Source organism: Schistocerca serialis, chromosome 4, assembly GCF_023864345.2.
Source record: "Schistocerca serialis cubense isolate TAMUIC-IGC-003099 chromosome 4, iqSchSeri2.2, whole genome shotgun sequence".
NCBI lineage: Eukaryota > Metazoa > Arthropoda > Insecta > Orthoptera > Acrididae > Schistocerca > Schistocerca serialis.
The window spans coordinates 287813150-287838803 of record NC_064641.1 but is presented as its reverse complement, the minus strand read 5'-3'; the positions used below and the strand labels follow the sequence as shown (position 1 = coordinate 287838803).

The 25654-nt window shown below is 41.8% G+C and overlaps 1 protein-coding gene across 3 annotated transcripts in view; it reads left to right on the top strand.

The window, feature by feature from the left end:
• LOC126473889 (uncharacterized) overlaps positions 1 to 24779 on the top strand; it is a 115244-nt gene extending 90465 nt beyond the window's left edge. For all 3 annotated transcript variants that reach the window (XM_050101229.1, XM_050101228.1, XM_050101227.1), the window contains one exon: positions 23346 to 24779. In XM_050101229.1, coding sequence (XP_049957186.1) covers positions 23346 to 23443 — 98 coding nt within the window. In that variant the 3' untranslated portion in view covers positions 23444 to 24779. The remainder of the gene's footprint in view (positions 1 to 23345) is intronic.
• Positions 24780 to 25654: the final 875 nt, after the last annotated feature.

Genomic DNA, 25654 nt, shown 5'->3' with positions numbered 1-25654 from the left:
TATATCCTTCTCATGATGTTGGAAGGGGGCCATAAAAATTCATGCAGACCCTTTCTAATACTTTGGTCGGGATCATGTTATGCATTTCCATTCTATTGCTAGAATTAGCTGCCTTGATCTTTTGACATCGAATGCCTGTTTTTAATACTGCCCTGGCCTTCTTTTCAATATTGCTGAAGTAGCAGCTTTCCTTTGTCTTATCTGCTACTGATACTCTGTTTCGGCCAATGGACCTTCCACTACTTTTTCTCAGGATTTGCTCTCCTTTATGAGATCCCTTTATATATCGTATAATATATCCTGATTTTAGCGGATAAGCTTAATATCCTCATGTTCCCTTTTTAGGTTTTGTAGGATGACTCAAATTTTGTCCTCCTTCTTTACTTGTGTGAGGTACATAATTGATACCTCCTTTTGCCCTGAATCATTAAAATCTGCTTTGTCCATTCCAACAGGTAACCTAGATAAGGTGTCTGCCACTATGTTACTTCCTCCAGGAAAGTACTCGGTAGTAAAATCGTACCCCTATAGAGCAATGGCCCATCTGGTCAATCTGTTGTGGCTCAGTCTGCAATCCATAAGGAAAGATAATGCTTCATGATTGGTGTAAACCTGAGCTTTTCTGCCCATGACGTAATATCTGAATTTATTGAAAGCAAAGACTACTGCCAAAGCCTCCTTTTCTGTGACTTATTCTGAACCGTCGCCAAAAATGCAGAATGGCTCATTTAAATTCAAGTAGGCTAACACGATGCTGTTACACAATTTGTCTTTGATCTTTTTAAACTCTTCCCCGCACTCTTTAGTCCACACTCAAGTGGCATTATTTTTAGTTAAGCCCAACATTTCCTGAGCATTGAGTGCCTGATTGTTCGCAAATTTGTGATAGAATCCATTGAGCCTTATAAATGCTTTAATCTGCCTTTTGGTCTTAGCCTGTGGGAAATTTCTAATGGCTTCGAGTTTGTCGGTATCAGGGTTGATGCCTTCCACTGAAATGCCATTCCCTAAAAATTTAATTTCACCTTTTCTGAATTCAGACTTTTCTAGGTTGACACTAATGTTGTTCTCAACTTGATCAAGAACCTGTTTCAGTGTTTCATTATGTTCCTCCCAACTTTTGGCAGTAATTAGAATGTCATCTATGTAGACTGTGATTTTGTCTAGTAGCTGTTCTCCTAGCACTTCACCCAACGTGCATGTGAAGGCTAATGTTGATATTTTCAGACCAAATGGCAACGCTCGGAAATGATAACTTCTTCGTTCATATACAAATGCTGTATATTTTCTACATTCCTGAGCTAGAGGAGTTTGCCAGGAGCTGGCAGTCAAGTATATGCTTGTCAATATCTTGACGCCATAAAACTTCTGCACCAATTCCTCCAACACTTCAGGCCGATCAGTTTGTGGCTCTATTGTTTTGTACAATGCCAGGGCAATGAGCATAGTTCTAACTGAGTTATCCTCCTTTGTTACAATGACGAGAGGGCTACTAAGAGGGTTGTACCAAAAGGAAGATTCCCATATTTTTTTACAAATAGAAAACGTTGTTTATAGTTATTAATTTGTACAGCGTTGAAAAGCTTACACTTTTGTCTATTTTTTCCAGTTTTTGTATTCAAGTATTCCTTGAGCTTGGGGAAGAGATGATAATCACTGGGGCTAAGTCCGGGCTGTACGGGCGATAAGGCATAACAGTCCACCCAAGTTTCTTCAAAAGCTCCAGTCCTTGACAAGCGACGTTGGATAAAGCATTGTCGTGAAGAAGCTCTACTCCCTCCTTCAGTCATCCTCTCCGGCGATTCTGGATTGCTCACCAGAGATTGGTCATGTGAGCCATTCCATGTCAAATCAACACACCTATTTTACCTTACCCTCTTAGATTTTGCTGAAAGCTGGTATACTTATAGTGGGCACTGAGACTAGGAAAAATACCGAATTTCAATTTTTTATCTCAAACCATTCCTGAAATATGGCTATGTAAACTTTTCAAAAACCAGCCAAAAAATGTGTGAACGGACTTTTTTAAAATTGTCCTAGGAGTTGCCCTAATTGAGCTAGAGAACTGGGAAAGGTGTCATTTTGCGTGCTCTTTCCAGGGATATACAACAAAACATAGCTTCTAATTAATAACCTTTTTCAAAATACTAATTAATATTTTGATTTAATTTTAATTTTTTTTTACAAAAAGTACATAATTGAAAATTTTCAAAATATTTCCATAACTACTTCATACTATTGTAAATCACATGGCAAAATATAAATCTGGGATGATGATGGGTACATTGTTAAAAAATATTATTCCGGACTCTTGTTTTTCACTAACGGCCCTAGTTTGACCAAATTGACCTTTAACAAACAGGTATTTCTTTAAAATATACTGAAAGGTAAGTAAAAAAAGTATCAGAAATATCAAAACATCACCTTATTAAACCAAAACTAATCAGCATATTTTATAATTAAGTTGATTGTTCATTTTAATTTAATACAACTTCACTGTATATTAACCGATATAACAGAAACAAGAAATTGAGCATTTAACTACAAACTGAAGTAAAGTATGAATAAGTACAAGTATTTACATAATAGTTCTGGTCCATGATGTTTGAAATCGAACTATTGAACAAATTAAATACATAATGCTTGTTTTTGAGTAACAGGTATCTGTACATAGCTAAATTTAACACAATAGGTACTAACAATAATTTTGAAACAACTTTCTATAAAATATACATTAACACTAACCTGAGACAAAAAATAAGTTTTGAATTGAAAGCAGTTTCCCAATAAATTGTCTTGGAACTTCACGTATTACATTTTAATAAAGCTGATTGGGTTTGATTTACATCACTTTCATTAAGAATGTATGTTCTCATATTAACCGGTTAGCAATAAAAATAATATTGTAGAACAAAAGCAAACTGTTGCTTTTCATTTATTATTAATGTATGTTCTCCCTGTCGGAGTAAATGGATTCACTTTTGTGAGAACATCCACAACTGACACCCACAGGACATCTGCATGTGCAGGATAAGAGAATGACTTAGCTGGTCCACATGGATGAAGAAAAATTATTTTCACTTCATCAAGTTCTTCATTTTTTTCTAAAATGTATCCAAGCCACCAGTTTCTGCCATATACAGTGGTGACATAGCCAGATACATGTTGTAACTTCAGTTTGTCTGGCGATGTAGTTCCTTCCCTCTCCCAACTCTGCATATCACCTGAGAAGTATTTCACTATTAATTTTGATGTATTGTTGCGAATGAAAGTGTGAAATTGCTGTGTTCCTTTGATTATCAGTGCCTCTTCAAATCGGCTTTTTAAGAATATTTCTGAAGCAGCGTAGTCTTTTTGAGTGGAATATGCAAAATCAACATTTGTGATATTATCCATTGCCCACTCAAATAGATCTAGTGTGGTTTGGATCCTGATTTTGGTATGGCCTTTGCAAACTTGCACGAGCTGCCAGTCTCTTTACTGAACCCCCTACTCCATCACAAGGCCCTTTCCCATGTGCTGTGGCTGAAAAGTGCCACTCAGCTTTTATGTTAAAGTCTTCCTCATGAAGGCAAAGGTTCAGGAAGTTTTTCTTATTTTTATACTGAGCAGCAGAACCGTCAGAATAATAGTATATCTTTTTAAAGAATCTTTTGAAATTTATTTGTTAGATATGAAATTAGCTTCTTTTGAAAAGTGTAAACCGCAGTTGTATTGTGCTCCAGGCAATCAGAAACAATGACAAAGCTCATATGCTCAATTTTTTCTTCCTGTTTGTAATATATAAGAAAAGGATGAATGGTAATCTGTTGTCTTGTCCAGTGGAAACTCTTGAGCTTCATCCTGTAGAACTATACTATAATTTTCTGAAAAATCACATATGACAACAAATTCAGATTCCATAAGGTTTTCTCTTGTGGAGTTAAGGAATGTTCGTTGTTGCTTGGCAATGAAGTCATGCCGAATCAAAGTCGACATCTTACTACTAAATAAATCTATGAATTCTTCAGAAGTTTTCTGAACGATTTCCAGATTATTACATCGGTCAACTGACATCCACTGTCGGAACTGAACTTGTTCAATTAAGTTTTCATGAAAAGAGTCTTTTAAAATTTTACGTATGACAGTTTCTCGTGGACAGTATTCACAGTTTCCCATGTTGCAATCAACTGATGATGGGTTGCAAAGCATTTTTGCAATTCACTGCTTATAACTGTTTAAGCTGCTGTTTGTATTTAGTTTGGCATTTTCTATCATTAATTTTATGTTTTGGTGAGTTGTGCACATGCAGACAGTGTGTGTGCGCGCCACTCTGGCCAGCTAATACACAATGTGTTGGTCTCAACTCAGCAAATTTAGAGAAACATATTTTTATGTTAGGAAACTTGTCTTTAAAATGCTTGTAAGCTTCTTTAAGGTTACACACTTATTTCCACTTGTTTCTGTACTTGTCACACAATCTTTAATACCTGGCATTGCCCTGCTAACTTCATCATTTTCATAAAATGAATGTACAGTTTTGACAGTTTCTGTTGGTAAACACTTCCCTGGGTTTGGGTTTGGATCTTCCATGAATCCTTTCTCTTTCAAAATTTTTTTGGGCTGCCGAACAATGTAAGTAGAAGCATTAAATTCCCTCATTATTTTCCTGACACTCCACTTTTCAGGTAAACTTGTAAGAATCATTAGTTTTTTTGCTCTACTTATAGAATTTTTAAAGTTTCTTTTAATATTTTCAAGAACAGATTCATCAGTATCAGTATCTGACGAAGAAGTTTCAGGAGCAACAAAAAATTTACGTGTCATTGATGAAATTTTCTTCACTTTTGATTTGGCGTAATGCCTAGATCTTAGTTTTCTCTTGTCAATTGGGGACTCACCTAGTTCTTGAAGTGTTGTGTTAAATGTTTTAACAGCTACTGAAGTTGGAGTGAAGTCAGGGTCTTGGTCTCGGATGATTATCTCTGATCCAGAAGATTCTTCTTCAACACTTTCATCACTGATGGGCTCTGGTGTATTTTTCAATTTGGTTACATCTTTCCTACATTTATCACAAATCTTGGCACCACTTGGTATTTGAGGAAATAATTTGGGCATCCATGTTGTGACATTTCTCACTTTTTCTCTCTCTAATAAAATGATTTGACTTCTTCAATGGATTACAACACTGCACTCCTACAGCACTGCACTTTTTACTTGGTTCCATATTTGTACAGAAACCATTTATAAACTGCCCTTCAATGTATAGATTTACTTGAAAATGAACTATTAAATATAATAGATACAGACTGGTCAACACAGAGGTAACAGTTGATTTTTCACTAAAACCACTCTGCACAATAATGCTGTAGGCACACAAAGCCTTAGAAGGTAACAATGCAGACTACATCATCTCAACAGTGGCTCCAGTCTCTGAATTACTGTACAGACATCAAGCCCTATGTATACGGTCCTCTACTGACGTACTACCTTAAAGGTCAGTTTGGTCAAACTAGGGCCGTTAGTGAAAAACAAGAGTCCGGAATAATTTTTTTTTTTTTTTTTAACAATGAACCCACATCATCCCACATTTATATTTTGCCATGTGATTTACAACGGTATGAAGTAGTTATGGAACTATTTTGAAAATTTTCAATTATGTACTTTTTGTAAAAAAAATTAAATCAAAATATTAATTACCATTTTGAAATGGGTTATTAATCAGAAGCTATGTTTTTTGTCTATCACTGGAAAGAGCATGAAAAATGCTGCAAAATGACACCTTTCCCAGTTCTCAAGCTCAATTAGGGCAGCTCCTAGTGCAATTTAAAAAAAAGTCCGTTCACACATTTTTGGCCGTTTTTGAAAAGTTTGCATGACCATATTTCAGGAATGGTTTGAGGAAAAAATTGAAATTTGGTATTTTTCTTAGTTTCAGCACCCACTATAAGTATACCAACTTTCAGCAAAATCTAAGAGGGTGAGGTAAAATTTTTATTTTAAGTGTGTTGATTTGACATGGAATGACTCCTGTCTCACAATACCAGGCTGAATGAAATCAATTAGGAGTACCCCCCTTCCAATCGCAAAACACAGTCACTATAACCTTTCCTGCTGACTGTGTTTATTTTAATTTCTTTGGTGGCAATGAACTGGAGTGACGCCACTGACGAAATTGTTGCTTTGTTTTTTTTTGGGGGGGGGGGGGGGGATAGAGTCAACAACTTCTCCTTGTTGCCTCCCCCCTCACATTGTTGAAGAAACTTGCAAGCACAGTCAAGGCATGTCTCCTTGTGTCCGGCAGTCAGCATCCGAGAGACCCAGCGAGCACACACTTCGCGATAACCCAACATTTCTGTTACAGTTCTTGTAGTTGTGCCGTGGGAACCTTCAGGAACGCGTTCAACAAGTTCACAGACAGTGACCCTCTGATCTTTGAGCAGCTCACTGTTGATCTTCTGGACAATCATTTCTTCGTTCTTCGTCGTAAATGTCTGTGCGACCCTCAGCAAAAGCACTGCACCATTTGTGGATGTGCTGAACAGACACGCGCTCTTCACCATAATCCTCAGTCAGTTGCCGATGAATCTGCACGGGTGCTAATTTGTTTGCATGGAGAAACCAGATTACTGCTCGAACCTCGCTCTTGGCGGGAGCTGTCAACACTTCCATCTCTGAGAGCTGCCAAACCAACACTGAGCAATGTAGCGAATCACGGATGGGCGGGCTTGAGAGTGGGTACACCACTGCGCACGGCACTGTTGTCGGATTTAGCCTAGCACCTTCCCTTGAGGCTGTAGCTCATTGGGAACCTTACTTTTGGTACAACCCTTGTATAATTACTTTGTGAGCACTCTATTACCTTGATTCAATCATATTTTTAATTTCTTTATCCACCGCTTCCCTTTTTGCCAGTGGAATGGAATACAGCTTAAACCTAAGGGGGTCATGTGCCTTTATTTGAAAGCAATACTCATAGTACTTCATGCACCCTGGTTTCTTTGAAAATGCTCTTTTGTGCTGTAGTAGTATGTATTGTAACCCATAGGCTTGTTGCGCAGTTAAACCCTTAATGCTTGCAATCTTTTCTCTGATCCTAATCTCGATATTTGCCTCCTCCTGTGACTCTACTCTTGTAAAGAAATTAAGGGTTTCTCGCGGTTTGAGATCCCAACTCATCTTTTCCCTGAGTATTTGTATTCTGGCATTACTTTCATCACACTGTGGTCCCTGGTTCCCTACAAATTTTATTACATTTTCCTCCTTTCCCTCTTTCATTTTCATTGCTCCTTCAGCAAAATCTAGCATTGCTCCATTAGCAATTAACCAATCTGCTCCCAGGATTAAATTTACACACAGGCCGCTCACTACCATGGCATTAACTGTCAATGTCTTTTCCTGCAGTGTAAATTCCAATAAAATCGGCTTCTTTATAACCTTATTTCGGGCCCCATAGGCAGGAACTACCGTTACTCCTTGTACAGATAACTCTGGTACCTGCTCATTTTTCTTTATTCTCTTGTAAAAATCACTTGAGGTTGCAATTTCTACAGCTGGTTGGTATGTTTCCTCTACCTCTGGCCTTCCTCTTCCATAATTGCATCTTTACTGTTATCCCTCTCCTCATATTCCAAGAATCTCATTAGTGGACCACATATTTCGGCCGTTCGCGATTGGACCATGTCCGAACCGCTTACGCGTTTTCCGACTCCCCTTGATTTTTTTCCTTTTCCTGGCTACTGTTGTAGTTTATTTCCTCTCCTAAAACCTTTTCGAAATCCACCTCTTCCCCTTCTAGATGGACTACGGTTACTGTCATGAGGTCTGTCTTCCTCCATTCTACCTTGCTTGCTGTTACTGTTTGACATACTATTCCTGTTTTGAGTCGTGGTGTGGCAGCGGTCTGTACGCCACCTGTTTTTACGCCAGCCTTCCAGCACTTGTCTGTTGCCTAAAAGCATGTCCAGCTGTTCTAATACATACAGGAGGTTGTTAACCTCACTCTTCTTGACATGAATTAGTTCCTCCTGTAAGACAGGAAACTTATGAGCTATTATATCTACTAAGTCTGTTTAATGTAAAGGATCAGTTAAACACTGGTTCTTTTCCCACTAGTACTAAAAGAGCTCATTATAACTATTGCAGCCACTGTTTTCAAAGCTCCTAGCTTCAAATATTTCTGATTTTATTCTGTTTTGTGTACTTGTGGCCCAGTATTGATTTAAGAATGCTTTAATAAATTCTTGGTATATTTTACACGTGTTTCTCGCTCGTGTTCCACATGATATTGCGTCTCCTTCAAAACGACTGGCTACAAATTTTATTTTCTGTTGTTCTGTCATGTTGTCAGGTATGATGCCCTCAAACTGACAAATGAAAGCAACAGGATGTATACTACCTTTGCTAGAAAAGTTATGAAATTTGTAAGCATTGGCATTACTGATTACTTCATTAACAACACCCTTACATTTTTACTGTTGCTGTTCAATCCACATTTTGAGTTTCTGTTTTAATGCAACTTCCACAGTACCTGTTTTTACTCATCTCACTTACTTGAGGTATTTATTCTACTTTCTGTTCAATTTCTCTCAAACGACCCTGAATCGTATTTGTATTAGCATTACAAACAGATTCTATTCATGATACTTTACGGCTAAGGACTGCATTTTTGTCCTTTTAAGTCTATGACCTGTTTGCTTTTCCTTTCATGGGTATCTTTGCAAGTTTTGTTTATTTTACGCTGATCATTGTTAAGTTAATGACTTCATTCCTAACTGACAATACAAAAGTATCTTGAGCTTGCATGAGATCATTTATTTTTGCTACTCATCATCAATCTTATGGTTAACCTCTTGCGTATCCTTATCTAATTTTTGACCCCATTCTTTACTCTCATCCTCAGTTCTCTTTTTTTTTTTTTTACAAGCACCTATTCTAGTTTCGTGAGAATCGACCCTTGTCTCTAAATGTTTAAACTTAAGATTATTTTTTGGTATCTCCTCGTTTGTTGTTTCTATTTTATCAGCAAGTAATTTTTGCCCTTTCTTTAATTCACTTGTATCCTTTATTATTTCTAACTCCATTAACATTTAAATCACACAATTCTTATTATCTTGTGTAGGCAAAGTATCAGCTGATGCTGATGCTGATGCTGTTCCATGGCGTAACCTATTTGTTCTACTTGTTGATACATTAGCAGTGTTGTAGCATCGTTACTCTTATGTTTCTCAAAACTAGTGAAATTTAAAGGATAAACATGAGAAATTGTCATACTGAAAACTGGGTTAAATACAATGAAAAGTTTATAAATAATTAATAAGAAAAGTTACGCTTTTTGACACCTAACACCCGAATGTGCTGACCAATCAGAAGCAAGTTCAGTACAATTGGCGGACTATTCCATGGGAATAGTACATACTGTACCATCTGCAGCTTGTACCTCACTCCACTTTTGTACCATATGCTACTTCATGTGTATCAAGCTGCGTCAAGACAGAGCGCCTACCACGATAAAATGCTGGCAGCCACAGCCAGGAATATCACACCAGTTGTAACATTTTTCACACTTTCTCTGTTATCTTGAGGCGTATGAGATAGAGTGAAAGTGTGATTGAATGCGAGTGAAATGGGAATGAGTGTATGATAGTCGATTTGTATGTTTCAGTCTTCCTGTATGCAACAATTTTACGATTTTATCAACACTCATTCCTTTTAAAATTGTCAGGGTGCTGATAACCTGCTGTTGAGTGCCCATAGTAAAACACACACACACACACACACACACACACACACACACACACACACACCCCTGCGGGTTCGGGGGTTAGAATAGGCCCGTGGTATTCCTGCCTGTCGTAAGAGGCGACTAAAAGGAGTCTCAAACGTTTCGGCCTTATGTGATGGTCCCCTGTCGGGTTTGACCTCCATATCTCAAAATTTTTCCGAAGAGCGAGCCGATTGGGGAAGGGCGCCTTACTTGGTGCATTGTGTCCGTGTTGTGTTGAGAACTTTCGCCATCTTATTCGTCGTTGCATTGCAGTCTTGCCCGCTCTCCATCTCTTGGGCATCGATGCGCCCCTGCGTGCACTTTCTGCCAAGCACTGTGCAGGGCCATTTTCTGCACTGACGACGCCCATGGACCACATGTCACCTAACATCCAGCACGGTAGCCAGTCCGTTGTGGTGGGGCCGCCATGTACCCTCTTGGTTGTTGCCCTCTGACAACACAGGGATCGCTCTACTGATGCCTGCGCCGTTCACTCCCCACGTATGCCAAGGAGTAGATGCCCATCTCCCTGGGGCATCAGGACTCCCGGCAATGGCCATCCTGCCAGGTGGCTATTGCTGTGGCTGGGTGGCGCCCGTGGGGAGGGCCCTTGGTCGGAGTAGGTGGCATCAGGGCGGATGACCCGCAATGAAGCGTGGTACATCATCTCTCGCTGGCGGCCAGCCGCCAGCAGTCTCTAAGCGTTCTCGGGCTCAATTTAATGCTCAGAAGTACGATCCGAAAACGTTCCCTTCCCTGGCCACGCCGTGGGAAGAGCGTAAGTCGCAGGATGGAGTTAACAGTTATTCGCCCCGATTCTTAGTTTGCACGCGAGCTGATGGGGAGTCTTTTCTCTCCACAAAGCCTCAGTTCCTCGTCGAGCATTTAGAGGACAAGTTTGGGGAGGTGGAGGGCTTGTCTAAAATGCGCTCTGGGTCAGTACTGATACAAACGGCATCCTCCGCCCAGTCCCGCAGGTTACTTGCTTGTGACAAGTTGGGGGATGTTAACGTTTCTATTACACCACATAAGAGTTTAAATATGGTCCAGGGTGTTATTTTCCATAGGGATCTCCTTTTGCAGTCTGATGACGAGCTGCGCGCCAACTTAGAACGTAGAGGTGTTCATTTCGTCCGGCGCGTTCATCGGGGTCCGAGGGACAATCAGGTTGCTACGGGTGCCTTCATCTTGGCCTTCGAGGGTGATACGTTACCGGAAAAGGTCAAGGTGATGGTCTACCGATGTGACGTCAAGCCCTATATCCCTCCCCCGATGCGGTGCTTCAAGTGCTGGAAGTTCGGCCATATGTCTTCCCGCTGCACTTCCAGCCTCACATGTCGAGATTGCGGACGCCCGTCTCATCCCGATACTCCATGTGCCCCGCCTCCCATCTGCGTCAACTGCGGGGAGCACCATTCACCTTGCTCACCTGACTGCAAAGTCTTTCAGAAAGAGCGCAAAATCATGGAATATAAGACCCTGGACCGGCTGACCTATACTGAGGCCAAACGGAAATATGACAGACTCCATCCTGTGAGAATGACATCTTCGTATGCAGCTGCTACAACAACTGTGCTAGCTCCATTAGTTTCGAGACTTCCAGCCAGCTCGATAAGCAGTACGACTCCTTCTGCCCCCTTGCCCGTGGGGGGCTCTCCCCAACCGGTTGCTCCTGCACCACCTACCTCAGGAGCAACCTCCTCCCACCCGTCGGGGACGTCCGTCCCCGCTTCTCAGCCGGAGAAGCGTCTAACTTCTTCGGCTACTCTCGCCCGTAAGAGTTCCCTTGGGACCCTCCCTTCCCAGGGTTCCACCAGCGGGAAGGATGACGGCCACCAGTGGCATAAGTCCTCACCAGCAGCCGGGCGTAGGGCTTCACGATCCTCCTCTGTCCCGGAGACTGAATCGGTGAAGCCTTCCCAGCCGGTGAAACCCAAGGTTCAGCGAGAGAAGTCCAAGAGAAAGACCTCTAAGGCTAAAGAACTTGCGGTGGCACCAACCCCACCACACCTTTCGCGCTCTGCGTCTGAGGATGAAGTCGAGATTCTAGCGTCCGCTGAGGACCTTGATCTCGCTGGTCCCTCAGACGCCATGGATGCCTCTCGTACGGGTACTGAATCGGTGGCAGTGAGTGAACAAGCGGCGTAAATTGCCTTCCCAGTCCTTTCACGCCTTTCTCAGCCATGGACAATACCATCCTCCAGTGGAACTGCGGCGGTTTTTTCCACCATTTAGCTGAGCTCCGCCAACTTCTCAGCCTTCGCCCTTTCTTCTGCATTGCTCTAAAGGAAACTTGGTTTCCAGCGATGCGAACCCCCGCCCTCTGTGGCTATCGGGGTTATTACAAGAACCGAGCAGCTTATGAAAGGGTGTCTGGTGGCGCCTGCATATATGTCCTTCACACTCTGCACAGCGAGTCTGTCCCTCTCCAGACGCCTTTAGAGGCTGTCGCTGTACGCGTGTGGACGCCACAGGCTGTTACCGTCTGCAGTCTTTACATTCCACCGGATGGTGATGTCTCGCAGCATGTCCTGGCTGCACTGGTCGCCCAATTGCCGCCACCTTTCTTGGTATTGGGCGACTTCAACGCTCATAACCCTCTGTGGGGTGGGTCAGTGGCAACAGGTCGAGGCGCCATCATTGAACATTTATTGTCGCAGCTCGATCTCTCGCTGTTAAATGATGGTGCCTTCACACACTTCAGTGTGGCGCATGGCACCTACTCCGCCATTGACCTTTCAATCTGTAGCCATAGCCTCTTACCGTCTGCCCAATGGAGTGTGCATGACGACCTGTGTGGTAGTGACCATTTTCCGATCTTTTTGTCACTACCACAGCGCCACTCTTCTGGGCGCCCTAGCAGATGGGCTATGAATAAGGCTGACTGGGACTTGTTCTCCTCCACTGCCGCTTTTGAGCCTCTCTCTACCGATGACATTGATGCGGTGGTTCAATCAGTCACCACCGGCATCGTTACTGCCGCCGAATCTGCCATTCCCCATTCCTGTGGGTCCCCTCGGCGGAAGGCTGTGCCTTGGTGGTCGCCTGAGATCGCTGAAGCGATTAAAGATCGCCGGCGGGCGCTCCAGCGTCACAAGCGACACCCCTCCCTCGACCACCTTATCGCCTTCAAACGGCTGCGTGCGCGGGCCCGCCTCCTTATCCGCCAAGGCAAGAAGGAGTGCTGGGAGCGGTATGTGTCCACCATTGGCCTCCATGTCACTCCCTCGCAGGTCTGGGCCAAGATTCGACGCGTCTACGGCTATCGGCCACCTGCCAGCGTCCCTGCGCTCTCACTGAATGGAGCAGTTTGTACTCACTCCGACGTCATTGCCAATCGCTTAGCAGAGCATTTTGCTATGAGTTCCGCTTCTGCGAATTACCCCCAGGCCTTCCGCTCCATTAAAGAGCGGATGGAACGTCGGAGCCTTTCGTTTCACACCAACCACCCAGAATCTTACAATGCTCCATTTAGTGAGTGGGAATTTCGCAGTGCCCTCGCTGCTTGCCCTGATACCGCTCCTGGGCCAGATGGCATCCACTGTCAGATGCTGAAACACCTTTCAGTGGACTGCCAGCGGCGCCTTCTCAATCTTTACAACCGTCTTTGGGTCGAGGGGGAGTTTCCGTCGCAATGGCGGGAAGGCATTGTCATCCCCGTTTTGAAACCTGGTAAGAACCCTCTGGAGGTGGACAGCTACCGTCCCATTAGCCTCACCAACGTTCTTTGCAAGTTGCTTGAACGGATGGTGAGCCGGCGCTTGCATTGGGTACTGGAGTCTCGGGGCCTTCTGGCTCCATCTCAGGGTGGGTTCCGTACAGGCCGCTCCGCCGCCGACAATCTGGTGAGCCTGGAGTCGGCCATCCGTACTGCCTTTTCCCGCCGTCAGCACCTGGTCGCTGTCTTTTTCGACATGCGGAAGGCGTACGATACGACGTGGCGTCATCACATTCTTTCTACGCTTCATGGATGGGGTCTTCGGGGTCCTCTGCCGATTTTTATCCGCAATTTTCTGTCGTGTCGTACCTTCCGCGTGCAAGTCGCGGCCTCGTATAGTTCCTCCCACGTCCAGGAGAACGGTGTGCCACAGGGCTCTGTTTTAAGTGTCTGTCTGTTTTTAATAGCCATTAACGGGCTTGCTGCGGCCGTGGGAAATTCTGTCTCCGCTTCCCTGTATGCTGGCGACTTCTGCCTTTATTACAGCTCTACTGGCATTGCAGCTGTTGAACGTCAGCTACAGGGCGCTATCCGTAAGGCGCAGTCTTGGGCTGTAGCGCATGGGTTTCAGTTTTCGGCAGCCAAGACCTGCGTTATGCATTTCTGCCGGTGCCGAACAGTCCCTCCTGAGCCGCGGCTTTATCTTGCAGACGAACTCCTTGCTGTGGTGGAGACCCACAGGTTTTTGGGGGTGGTTTTCGATGCCCGGTTGACTTGGCTGCCTCATATCCGGCAGCTGAAACAGACGTGTTGGCGGCATCTAAACGCTCTGAGATGCTTGAGCAACACCCACTGGGGCGCCGACCGCTCTACACTGTTGCGGCTCTACCAGGCGTTAATCCAGTCCCGTCTGGATTGTGGGAGCCTGGCTTATGGCTCAGCATCCCCATCTGCGTTACGGGTGCTGGACCCGATTCTCCACAGCGGGATACGCCTTGCCACTGGTGCTTTCCGCACCAGCCCTGTGGACAGCGTACTAGTGGAGGCAGGTGTACCTCCACTGCGGTTCCGACGCCAACGTTTGCTGGCCGCTTATGCTGCCCATGTTCTAAGCTCGCCCGGGCATCCAAACTATCGTCTCCTGTTCCCGCGGTCGGTCGTCCGTATGCCAGAACGTCGGCCCCGGTCTGGTTGTACAATAGCGGTCCGCGTCAAGGAGCTTCTCTCTGGGCTCCAGGGTTTCACTGTTCCACCTCCTTTCCGGGCTACTTTGCATACACCCCCATGGTGTGTTCGTCGCCCTAGCCTTCGGCTCGACTTGGCACAGGGCCCTAAGGACTCAGTCCCTCAAGAGGCCTTCTGCCGCCGCTTTTATTCCATCCTGGCCACGTATCAGGGCTCTGGTGTTGTCTACACTGACGGTTCGATGGTTGCTGGTCGTGTCGGGTATGCGCTCACTCTAGGGGACCGTTCCGAACAACGTTCCTTGCAGGATGGCTGCAGCGTTTACACTGCTGAATTGGTCGCCATCTTTCGTGCCCTAGAGTATATCCGCTCCTGCTCAGGTGAGTCCTTCGTTATCTGTAGCGATTCCCTGAGCGGTTTACGAGCTCTCGACCAGTGTTTCCCTCGTTCTCGTCTGGTGATGGCTATCCACGAGTCTCTGCATACTCTTGCCTGTTGCGGCCGCTCTGTGGTCTTTGTGTGGACCCCCGGTCATGTCGGTATCCCGGGTAACGAACATGTTGACCGCCTGGCGAAAGAGGCCACCAGCAAGCCATCTCTGGACCTTGGCCTCCCAGAGACTGATTTGCGGGCCGTCTTCCGCCGCAAAATCTTGGCGCTATGGGACGATGAATGGCGCGAACTGACAATGTCCAATAAACTCCGCGCTGTCAAGGAGACGACGGCTGTGTGGCGGTCATCCCTGCGAGCCACTCGCAGGGACTCAGTAGTTCTTTACCGGCTCCGCATTGGCCACTCCCGGCTGACACACAGTTATTTACTGCGCCGGGAGGACCCTCCTCTATGTCGCTGTGGGGCAGCTTTGACAGTGGCCCACATTTTGCTGGCCTGCCCCCTTTTAGCTGTGGTCAGGGAGACATTTGCGCTGCCTGCTACGCTCCCTGCCCTTTTAACAGACGACTCCGCTATGGTTGACTTAGTTTTACGTTTTATTCGGGCAGGGGGATTTTATCATTTACTCTGAGTGTTTCTGTTTTATTTTATCGTTTTGTGTCGATTCTGGCCTTTGGCCTATGATTTTACACTGATTTTTTTTAATGTGTGTCTAAGTGGTTGGCTTTTCCTTATTTATTTCTATGGTCGGCCAACCACCATCACACTCTGTGTGGTTTTAGTTCGTTTTGTCTTGTCCTTGTCTCAGTATCTCTTGTTCCAGTATCTCTTGTTCTGTATCGTCTGTGATCTCTTCCGTTCATCGTTTTTATTCTCTGTGGGTGTTCTTTGACTTTGGAACAAGGGACCGATGACCATAGCAGTCTGGTCCCTTTAATCCCCCAAACCAACCCAACCCAACACACACACACACACACACACACACACACACACACACACACACACCTCCGTTGACATTTCCCACTCAAGGAGCTGCAATAGTTCTGTATGTCGCTCATAGTATGCAGTGTTCTGCTTTACAGTTGTAAGTTACCTAAAGAATGGATTGTTGTTCCTAAAAATGATTTCTGTTTCATAGTGTGAGAAGTCAACAGTAACTCTCAATTTTATTGAATGTAAGTTCTGAAAATGCATGAGAGCGCATCATTATGTTCTTCAGTGCTGAATTTAATTGCTTCTGTCCTTGTAGTTCCTTCGTTATGTACAAAAGCGCAAAAGCCTTTTTCCATCACTGGTAGAAAAATGACTTACTGTCCATAATTATAAATTATACAGTAGCTTATTCTAAAAATAAAAAAAAAAAAAAAAAAAAAAAAACTTTGACATTCAGTTGAACCAATAGTGTGCACGCATGCGTGTGTGTGTGTGTGTGTGTGTGTGTGTGTGTGTGTGTGTGTGTGTGTGTGTGTGTGTGTGTGTGAATGATTCTGATGATTCTGTATTACCAAGCACAACTACCAAGAACTAAAAGTATCAGGTTTGAGATCAGTATTAAGTTGTAGTTATTCATTAGATTACAAGCACTTTGCTGGCTTGACCGTAATATTGATGCAATCAAGTATTTTTTTCTCTGTTTTGGCTGGGTGTGTGTAAGATTTTCAAAGGATGCATTTCATTTTCTAATAACATCTGTTTGTGAACCTTCCCAATGTGGCAACGAAGATTGGTTGCATTACCCATGTTTTGAGCTCTTTGTTGCAGATTTTGCATGTGGCAGAAGTATCAGAGTTCTTTTTGAAATATCTCCAGACTTTGCTTTTCAGTTTAGATGGTGTCATTTTATCAGTTAAGAAAATATTTTATCATACTAAGTACATGAAGTCTGAAGGATGTTTAAAGTTGGTTTTTTAGATGGGCGCTTACCACTTTCCCATGTTGGCTGACTCACGTGAAAATTCCAACTTGATACTGTCACAACTGGCATGTTATACTGAAAGCACATAGCCGCCTTCAAATGTTATTCTTATAGGTAGCAAAGACTGTTAAAGTAAATTTAAGATTTTGTTAGATAACACAATGAGAGGAAGAAAAAAATAGCTACTATAAAGTCACAACTGTCAGGTCTTTGAAGCCAACAGTATTTGAAAACAGAAGACAGTCAACAAGTGTTCTTAATCATGCCGATAAGGCACGAAAACAAATTTGGTGCCATTGGATGGCTTGTAGTGTGGTGTAACTTGTTCACTTTGCAGTTACAGTTTTAGGTAGGTGGACTGCCAGTTGTTGACGTGTTGTACTGTTGGTTGTTTCGAATGATGTACGATTAACGTAAACATGTTCAATCTAAGTAGAACACGATTCTTGAACTGTGCGTGCAACTTGCAGAACAAACTCAAAAATACATTCCATTAACACAATTATTACAGAAAATTACAGGAACTGGAAAAATAGAGAAATAAAACTTGTTTTACGATCTAATAATTGAGGTGTGCATGTAGCAGATAAAAATAAATTCACTGTTAACTTATGCTATAGAAAAGCGTAGGAAATAAAAATAAAACAATACTGCTATTTTATGACCTAATAACTTCAGCTGAATGTGTAGCAGATGAAAATACATTAGCTATTAATACATTCTTCTGGATAAAAACACGAGAAATGAAAATAAAATAAAACCTTTGTTTTACGAACTAATAACTGAGATAAGTGTGCAACAAATAAATCAAATATAAAACTGCATCAACACATGATTACATTGAAACACATAGGTAAATAAAACTTGTTTTACAATCAGTGAAATCATAGCTTTGTCTTCACACAACTACATTTGGCTTCCTTGACATTGTTCATGACATTAAGAACTCTTTATTACACTCATTGCTACTACTACTGCTGCTGCTTGCTTTGTAGTTCATATGAGCGATGTTAGTAAACTATTTCACTATTCTTCGTGACAAAATTGAACCATGTTCATTAAAAACGTTGCCCATGCATTTCAGCAGACTGTTAACTATACGCAGTAGTAATAATGTGCTATCAACATGAACGCGACTGTACAGTACCGTGCCATGTGCATCATTAATGTATTGTTGGATGCCTTTACATCTTCATCTACATACATACTCCGCAATCCATCATACGGTGCATGGCGGAGGGTACCTCGTACCAAATCTAGCATCTTCTCTCCCTGTTTCACTCCCAAACAGAATGAGGGAAAATGACTCCTATATGCCTCTGTACGAGCCCTAATCTCTCTTATCTTATCTTTGTGGCCTTTCCGCAAAATATAAGTTGGCAGCAGTAAAATTGTACTGCAGTCAGCCCCAAATGCTGGTTCTCTAAATTTTCTCAGTAGCGATTCACAAAAAGAACGCTTCCTTTCCTCTAGACTCCCACTCGAGTTCTTGAAGCATTTCCATAACACTCGCATGATGATCAAACCTACCAGTAACAAATCTAGCAGCCCGTCTCTGAATCGCTTCTATGTTCTCCCTCAATCCGACCTGATAGGGATCCCAAACACTCGAGCAGTACTCAAGAATAGGACGTATTAGTGTTTTATAAGCGGTCTCCTTCACAGATGAACCACATCTTCCCAAAATTCTACCAATGAACCGAAGACAACTACCCGCCTTCCCCACAACTTCCATTACATGCTTGTCCCACATCATATCGCTCTACAATGTTATGCCCAAATATTTAATCGACGTGACTGTGTCAAGCGCTACACTACTAGTGGAGTATTCAAACATTATGTGATTCTTTTTCCTATTCATCTGCATTAATTTACACTTTTATATATTTAGAGTTATCTGCCATTCTTTACACCAATCACAAATCCTGTCCAAGTCATCTTGTATCCTCCTACAGTCACTCAACGACGACACTTTCCCGTACACCACAGCATCATCAGCAAACAGCCGCACATTGCTGTCCACCCTATCCAAAAGATCATTTATGTAGATAGAAAACAACAGAGGACCTACCACACTTCCCTGGGGCACTCCAGATGATACCCTCACCTCCGATGAACATTTGCCATAGAGGACAACGTACTGGGTTCTATTACTTAAGAAGTCTTCGAGCCACTCATATTTGGGAACCAATCCCATATGCTCGTACCTTAGTTGGAGTCTGCAGTGGGGCACCGAGTCACACTTTTCAGAAGTCAAGGAATTTGACATCCGTCTGATACCCTTCATCCATGGTTCGCAAGACATCATGTGAAAAAGGGCGAGTTGCATTTCGCAGGAGCAATGCTTTCTAAATGCATGGACAGCAGCTTCTCTGTCTCGAGAAAATTCATTATATTCGAATGGAGAATATGTTTGAGAATCCTGCAACAAACCGATGTTAAGGATATTGGTCTGTAATTTTGAGGATTCGTCCTTCTACCCATCTTATATACAGGCATCACCTGCGCTTTTTTCCAGTCGCTCGGGACTTTACGTTGGGCAAGAGATTCGCGATAAATGCAAGCTAATTAAGGAGCCAATGCAGTAGAGTCCTCTCTGTAAAACCGAATTGGAATCCCATCAGGACCTGGCGATTTATTTATTTTCAACCCATTCAGCTGCTTCACAACCCCAGGGATGTCTATCACTATGTCCTTCGTACGGGAATCTGTACGAGGTTCAAACGGCGGTATGTTTGTACGATCCTCCTGCGTGAAAGATTTCTCAAATGCTAAATTTAAAATTTCAGCTTTCGTTTTGCTGTCTTCCATTGCCAGGCCAGACTGATCAGTGAGTGACTGGATGGAAGCCTTCGACCCACTTACCGATTTTACGTAAGACCAGAATTTCCTTGGGTTTTCAGCAAGATCTTTTGCTAAGCTATGACGGTGGAAGTGGTTGTATGCTTCGCGCATCGCTCTTTTTACATCAGCACGAATCTCTATTAACTTTTGCCTGTCCTCAGTCTTCCGATCTTTCTTGTACCACAAATGCAACTGTCTTTGCTTCCTGAGCATTCTCTGAATTGCGCTGTTAAACCATGGTGGGTCTTTTCCGTCTGTAACCCACTTTTTCGGCACATAATTGTCCAGTGCGTGATTTACAATGTGTTTAAAATTTGCCCATAATTCTTCCACGTCCATCGTACCGGAAGTAAATGAAGACGATTCATTTACTAAGTAGGATGCTAACAACTGCTTATCTGCTCTTTCTAGTAAGAATACTCTCCCAGCCTTCTTGACCGACTTTTTAACTTTCGTAACCATAGTCGTAATGACAACATTGTGATCACTAATCCCTGTCTCAACACTGACACCGTCGATGAGGTCTTGTCTGTTCGTGGCTACCAGATCTAAAATATTTCCATTACGCGTTGGCTGTCGATTTAGCTGCTCAAGACAATTTTCGGATAATGTGTTCAAAAGTAATTCACACGACGGATTGTCTGTACCACCTGTAATGAATCCATAAACATCACAGTCTATACTAGGTAGGTTGAAGTCTCCTCCGACTAATAATAGCATGATCCGGGTACTTCTGCGATACAGAGTGTAGACTCCCTTTGAATGTTTCTAGAACTGTCACAGTGGAACCTGGTGGCCGGTAATAACACCCAACAATTAACTTTATTTCTCCTAGCCCTGTTAAACGTGTCCACTTCACAATCACACTCTACTTCGACCTCAGTAGACACAATATTTTTTTCAACTGCAATGAAGACACCACCTCCTACGGTGTCTAATCTGTCTTTCCGATACACGTTCCAACCCTCACTAAATATTTCAGAACTTCCTCTCTCAGGGTTCAGCCAGGTCTCTGTCCCGAGAATAATTTGAGCGCCACGCGCTTCCTGGAGGGCAGTAAATTCAGGAACTTTATTCCGAACACTCTGAAAATTTACTGCTAATATCTTGATAGCTGAAGTGTCTTTACGCTTCACACAGAGGTTACGTCCTTAGGCTGTGTTCACAGTGCCACTGACAATGGTCATCAGATGCTGTCGCCAGAGATTGCCCAATAACATCGATCGTTGTGCATCCTATCTCATTTGTCAGTTTTTGATGAGATGGAGGTGGTTATGTATGAATTGGGTTAGATGTTAACCTCAGAGGATGGGATGGATACCATGATGCCTCTGTGCTTGGAGATGAGTGCCACAGTGCGACGTTTGTCATTAAGAAGATGCTGAATGCAAGTAAATAAGCTATATCTGGCTCAAAAAGAACATGGCGAGTTCTGTATATCCTGTCCTCAGTTACTGGAATTACCAGACGAGTTGTACGAACATATGAAATGAAGGGAGAAACACCATGCCACATTTGTTAAAAACGCTGTAACTTTGTGACACCACCTCACCAGCGATTAGCGTCAGAAGGGACCACCACCTCAGAAATTAATACGCCGAAATCGATGGCTAGCACTTCGATGGGTGACTGTCTGGTCTGCCGAATGCTGTTGGCAAGCAGGGTGCACTCAGCCCTTGTGAGGCAAACTGAGGAACTGTTTCAATGAGAAGTGGTGGCTCCAGTCTGGTAAACTGACATACACACAGGAGAATGGTGTGCTGACCACATGCCCCTCTATATCCGCATCCAGTGATGCCTGTGGGCTGAGGATGACAGCAGCCAATCAGTACCGTTGGGCATTCATGGTCTGTTCAGGCAGACCTTAGTTAAGTTTTTATCTCGAAAATATGTAGTTTCAGTGATACATTGCACTAATGATCTCTCCAAAACAGGTTATTCAGAGTGGTTTATTGTGCTACAGTGGCAGGATGTGTGTCTTCGGTGTGTAAAGTTTTTGCCAATGAGGTTATGAGCACATAATGGTTAACTTATGTGATGAAAGCATGTGTTTCTGTTGTATGATGCATAGATAAAATAATTGCGCAAGTAAGAAAATATTATTTAATTGATGAAAGGTAGATTTGTGGTTTCACAGCAGCTCACTTTATTCTGAAAATGGTGAAAATAAATGCAGTGCTGGCAGAATATTCAGGTAATTAGATTCTAGTATACTTCACTGCTCTCTAAACACTTACCCAGTGGATCTGACAAAGGAAGTAACAATATTCCTTGGGGCAGTGTTATTTCAGAGTGAAGGTTGCTTTTAATAAGAAAATCGATAATATTTCAGTGTCTTACAGTGCACTTGCACAGCACCAAAAGTTGATATAGGCCAAATTAAAAATTTTGTAGTACAGGTATTTGAGGTGCAGAAATGATGTTCTGCAGACATACGTCAGTTAACTTTCAGTGACTGTCACTCAGTATATGTGTGAAAGATAAACATGAATTTTAGTGTAAGATACTCTGAATACCTAAAACACTGAAAAGTGGAAACACTTATGTACACCGCCTTCGGAAACCAGTTCAAGTAACAGAATCACCATCCTATTGCCATAAAGACAATGCCAGTAAGCAGTAATAATAATTTGTTGACAGCTGATGTCCACCTACCAGAACCCAAAAAGATCCATTACAGCAACTTTAAGCAAAAGATAAGCCAACCTTGTCATTTAAACAAATTATTTTTCCAGGTTTAATCCACACCTAAAATTTCTGATACAGGTACCTCAATAAATTTCTATATCATCTCAAAGCTGTAAAGTCTTGACTATATATCACAGTAGGTAACATCAATGTATCATTTGCATGCATACATTTTTTTGCCTGCTGTTGAGAACAACACTTGAACAGTTGTTATGGTAAGTAAAACAACAGGCTTATTTCAGTTCCAGATATGGATACTAAATTGAATGTGAACGTTTCCATGAAGCTGTTCAGTACTGTGTGCCTGACTTGAAAGCAATGAATTCCTCCCTTCCCACCTCTCATGCAGCGGCATGAATCAGCAACACTTGACGGGCATAAAACAGTTACTAATGCTTGTGTGCACATTTTATATGTACAACATACTGATTTCCCTTTGATTATTCAAATGCTATTTAAAATACCACATCCATTTTAAACTGATAACATATAAATACAGTCTGGATGAACATAAAAAAAATTTTAAAAAAATTAATTTTTTGAATAAAATTTAGGTTTTTCCTAGTTTCAAAAATGCCTAATTTTCACATTTCACTGGACACCTTGTTATGATTTGCCAGGATATTTCATGTCACATTTACTTGAGAAGGTGTCTTCCCCCTTTATTAGACCAACATTAAACTGTAGCCTTCCTTTCTTTAAAACAAGCAAAATGATATCTTCAATAGCTCGAAAGGCACTCGAAAAATTTTGGCGACTAATTTTATGCATGGCCAGTGTTATTCATAATCTTTTCATAATCCAAGATAAACTATAGCAGGAAAATGTTTCAAAATAATAGCCAAAAAATTGTTTGTTTGGTATTAAACATTATGTCCCCATTTGTGATGAACTGACATTGTTGTATGATATTTCAGGAAAGAGGAGGGTGGTTCTTCTGCTACCAGATGGTAATTTAATGATGACGGACGTTGATGAAGAGCAGTATGCTGCACTGAACCTTGAAGAAAAGTGATTTAAAAACTTAAAATTGAGGTACAAGTTAAAGCACTATCAAGTGATAGAAACGAAAGTGGGGGCATATGTGATAATACTATATCCTGTAATTTATTTTAGCAGATGACACAGTATTTATGTGTAAAGCTTTCATATTGGAAAGTTGTTGTGCTTTTTCATTTGAAGCAGGCTCCAGGAAGAAAATGTTAGATCTAATATCTTTAATTTGTAACCAAGGATTTTTTTCCTTTTATTTAGCCAAACCGACAGTTTGACAGATCAGTTCAACTCAACAATTTAACTAAATAGTGTGTATATGTGTACATAAAAATTATATTTTTATATAAGGTTTAAAACTATGCAAATATGTTGTACAATTAATTATTTTTATGTAATTTGTCGAGTGTAGCAGCACTTGTTTTAATATTCCCTTCCAATAGTTGAGGGACAGCCCACAAAAGTAAAATAGATTACTGGAATGTGGTGTGTGAAGTCACATACTTGCCTTCAGTTTCTTGGTGTTTCTTCTCTTTTTAAGTTTTGTAAAAAGTGTATTGGCTGCCATAAATGTGATGGCTTCTTGCAGTGTAATTACAACATATGTAAATTTGAAATCTTGTTACAATTGCTGTAAGTTTGTACAAAAGACCATTTTGTAGCATAAATGTAGTTGTTTCAGAGATGTTTACGTATAATGTCCCCAGATTTCTTCAGAAACCTTTTAATTTGATTTGTACAAAGTAGAAATACTCACCTCACATGATCATTGTTCACATATTTCACGCTCATTACACTCACAAATAAGAGACATTTTACATTTATTGATCTCTTTTACAATATAGTTCTGTCATTCTAAAAATTAGTACCTATTCCTTATGTTATAACACTTCATTTGTGTTATATGCAAGATATCCTGTATATTATTGATTGCAATACATTATGAGTGGCATGTTTGTAATATACTTGTTTGTTACATAATGAAATTGTATAGTATTTCATACAGAGTGATATTGTGCACGAAATAAAATCTATTTGTAAATATTAAAGTTATTTTTAAAACAAAGATATGATTCAAATTAATTTATGTGAGTAGATTATTTGATTACCAAGCTTCACTCTTAAGTGTATCTTAAAGAAAATAGCAATAAATATGTACTGACTTTCTCTGTGTGCCTAATGACATTGACTGTTGGGTCGTAGCGAGGTTCAGATATTTATGTTTTGTATGACATGTATGTTGAACACATTCTGCAATGTGTTGTTGCCCAGATACCCATCATATTTGCAGTAATTGCTGCCTAATAGTATTAGTAAAGAAAAGTGAAACTAAAATTAAAATTGAAGTGTTAAATATATGGAGTGTCCGTGTTTTGTCAAGACTCTGCCCATGAAAATTAGTTATTGGAGCATTTCAATCTTTTTGTTCAACCCTCATAATAAATACATAATTGAATTAATTTAATTTTGTTTTAAAAAAATCACTTTACTGATCTTCATTTAAAAATGCTGTACATTGCTTTTAGATTGCATTGCAGTCTGTAAAGATCAATGTATTTCATGCACAGGGATATGGAGTTGTAATATGAGGGGTGGTTGAAAAGTTTCTAGCCCGAGATAGTTACCACAATGTCTCACACAAACGCCACCACCTACTTTTATGGTGACCCTTTGTGGGCACGCAAGTCAAATTTCACAGCTCCAGCTTCGTTAGTTTTGCAACTAGGATGCATTGTATACCGTAGTGGAAACAAAATGGTGAATATCGAGAGAATCAAGAACAGTGCTTTCATTTGAAAGGAATGGCACCCAAGGAAATTGCGGAGAACATGCGGAATACACTTGAGGACAGTGCTCTGTCTTATGCAACAGTGAAAAACTGGTTGTCCAACTTCAAACATGGAAGAATGAGTGTGGAAGATGTGCTGAGGAGCAGAAGACCTGTCACCGTCGTCACTGATGAAATATTGACTGCAATTCACAATAACGAATTTGCAGGATACCTGAACAATGTTGTAGAACATTGAAACTACATTTGGAATCTCCCACGGGTGTGCTCATTACATTGTTGTGGATATTTTGGGACTGTGTAAAGTTTCATCTTGGTGGGTTCCAAAAGACTTGAATGCATATCACAGACAGGAGTGTGTGTAGTGTTGTGAAGAAATCGTCTGCCAATTTGAAGCAGAGGAAGATGTTTTTCTTGCAAGGTACATGACTATGGTCAAAATGT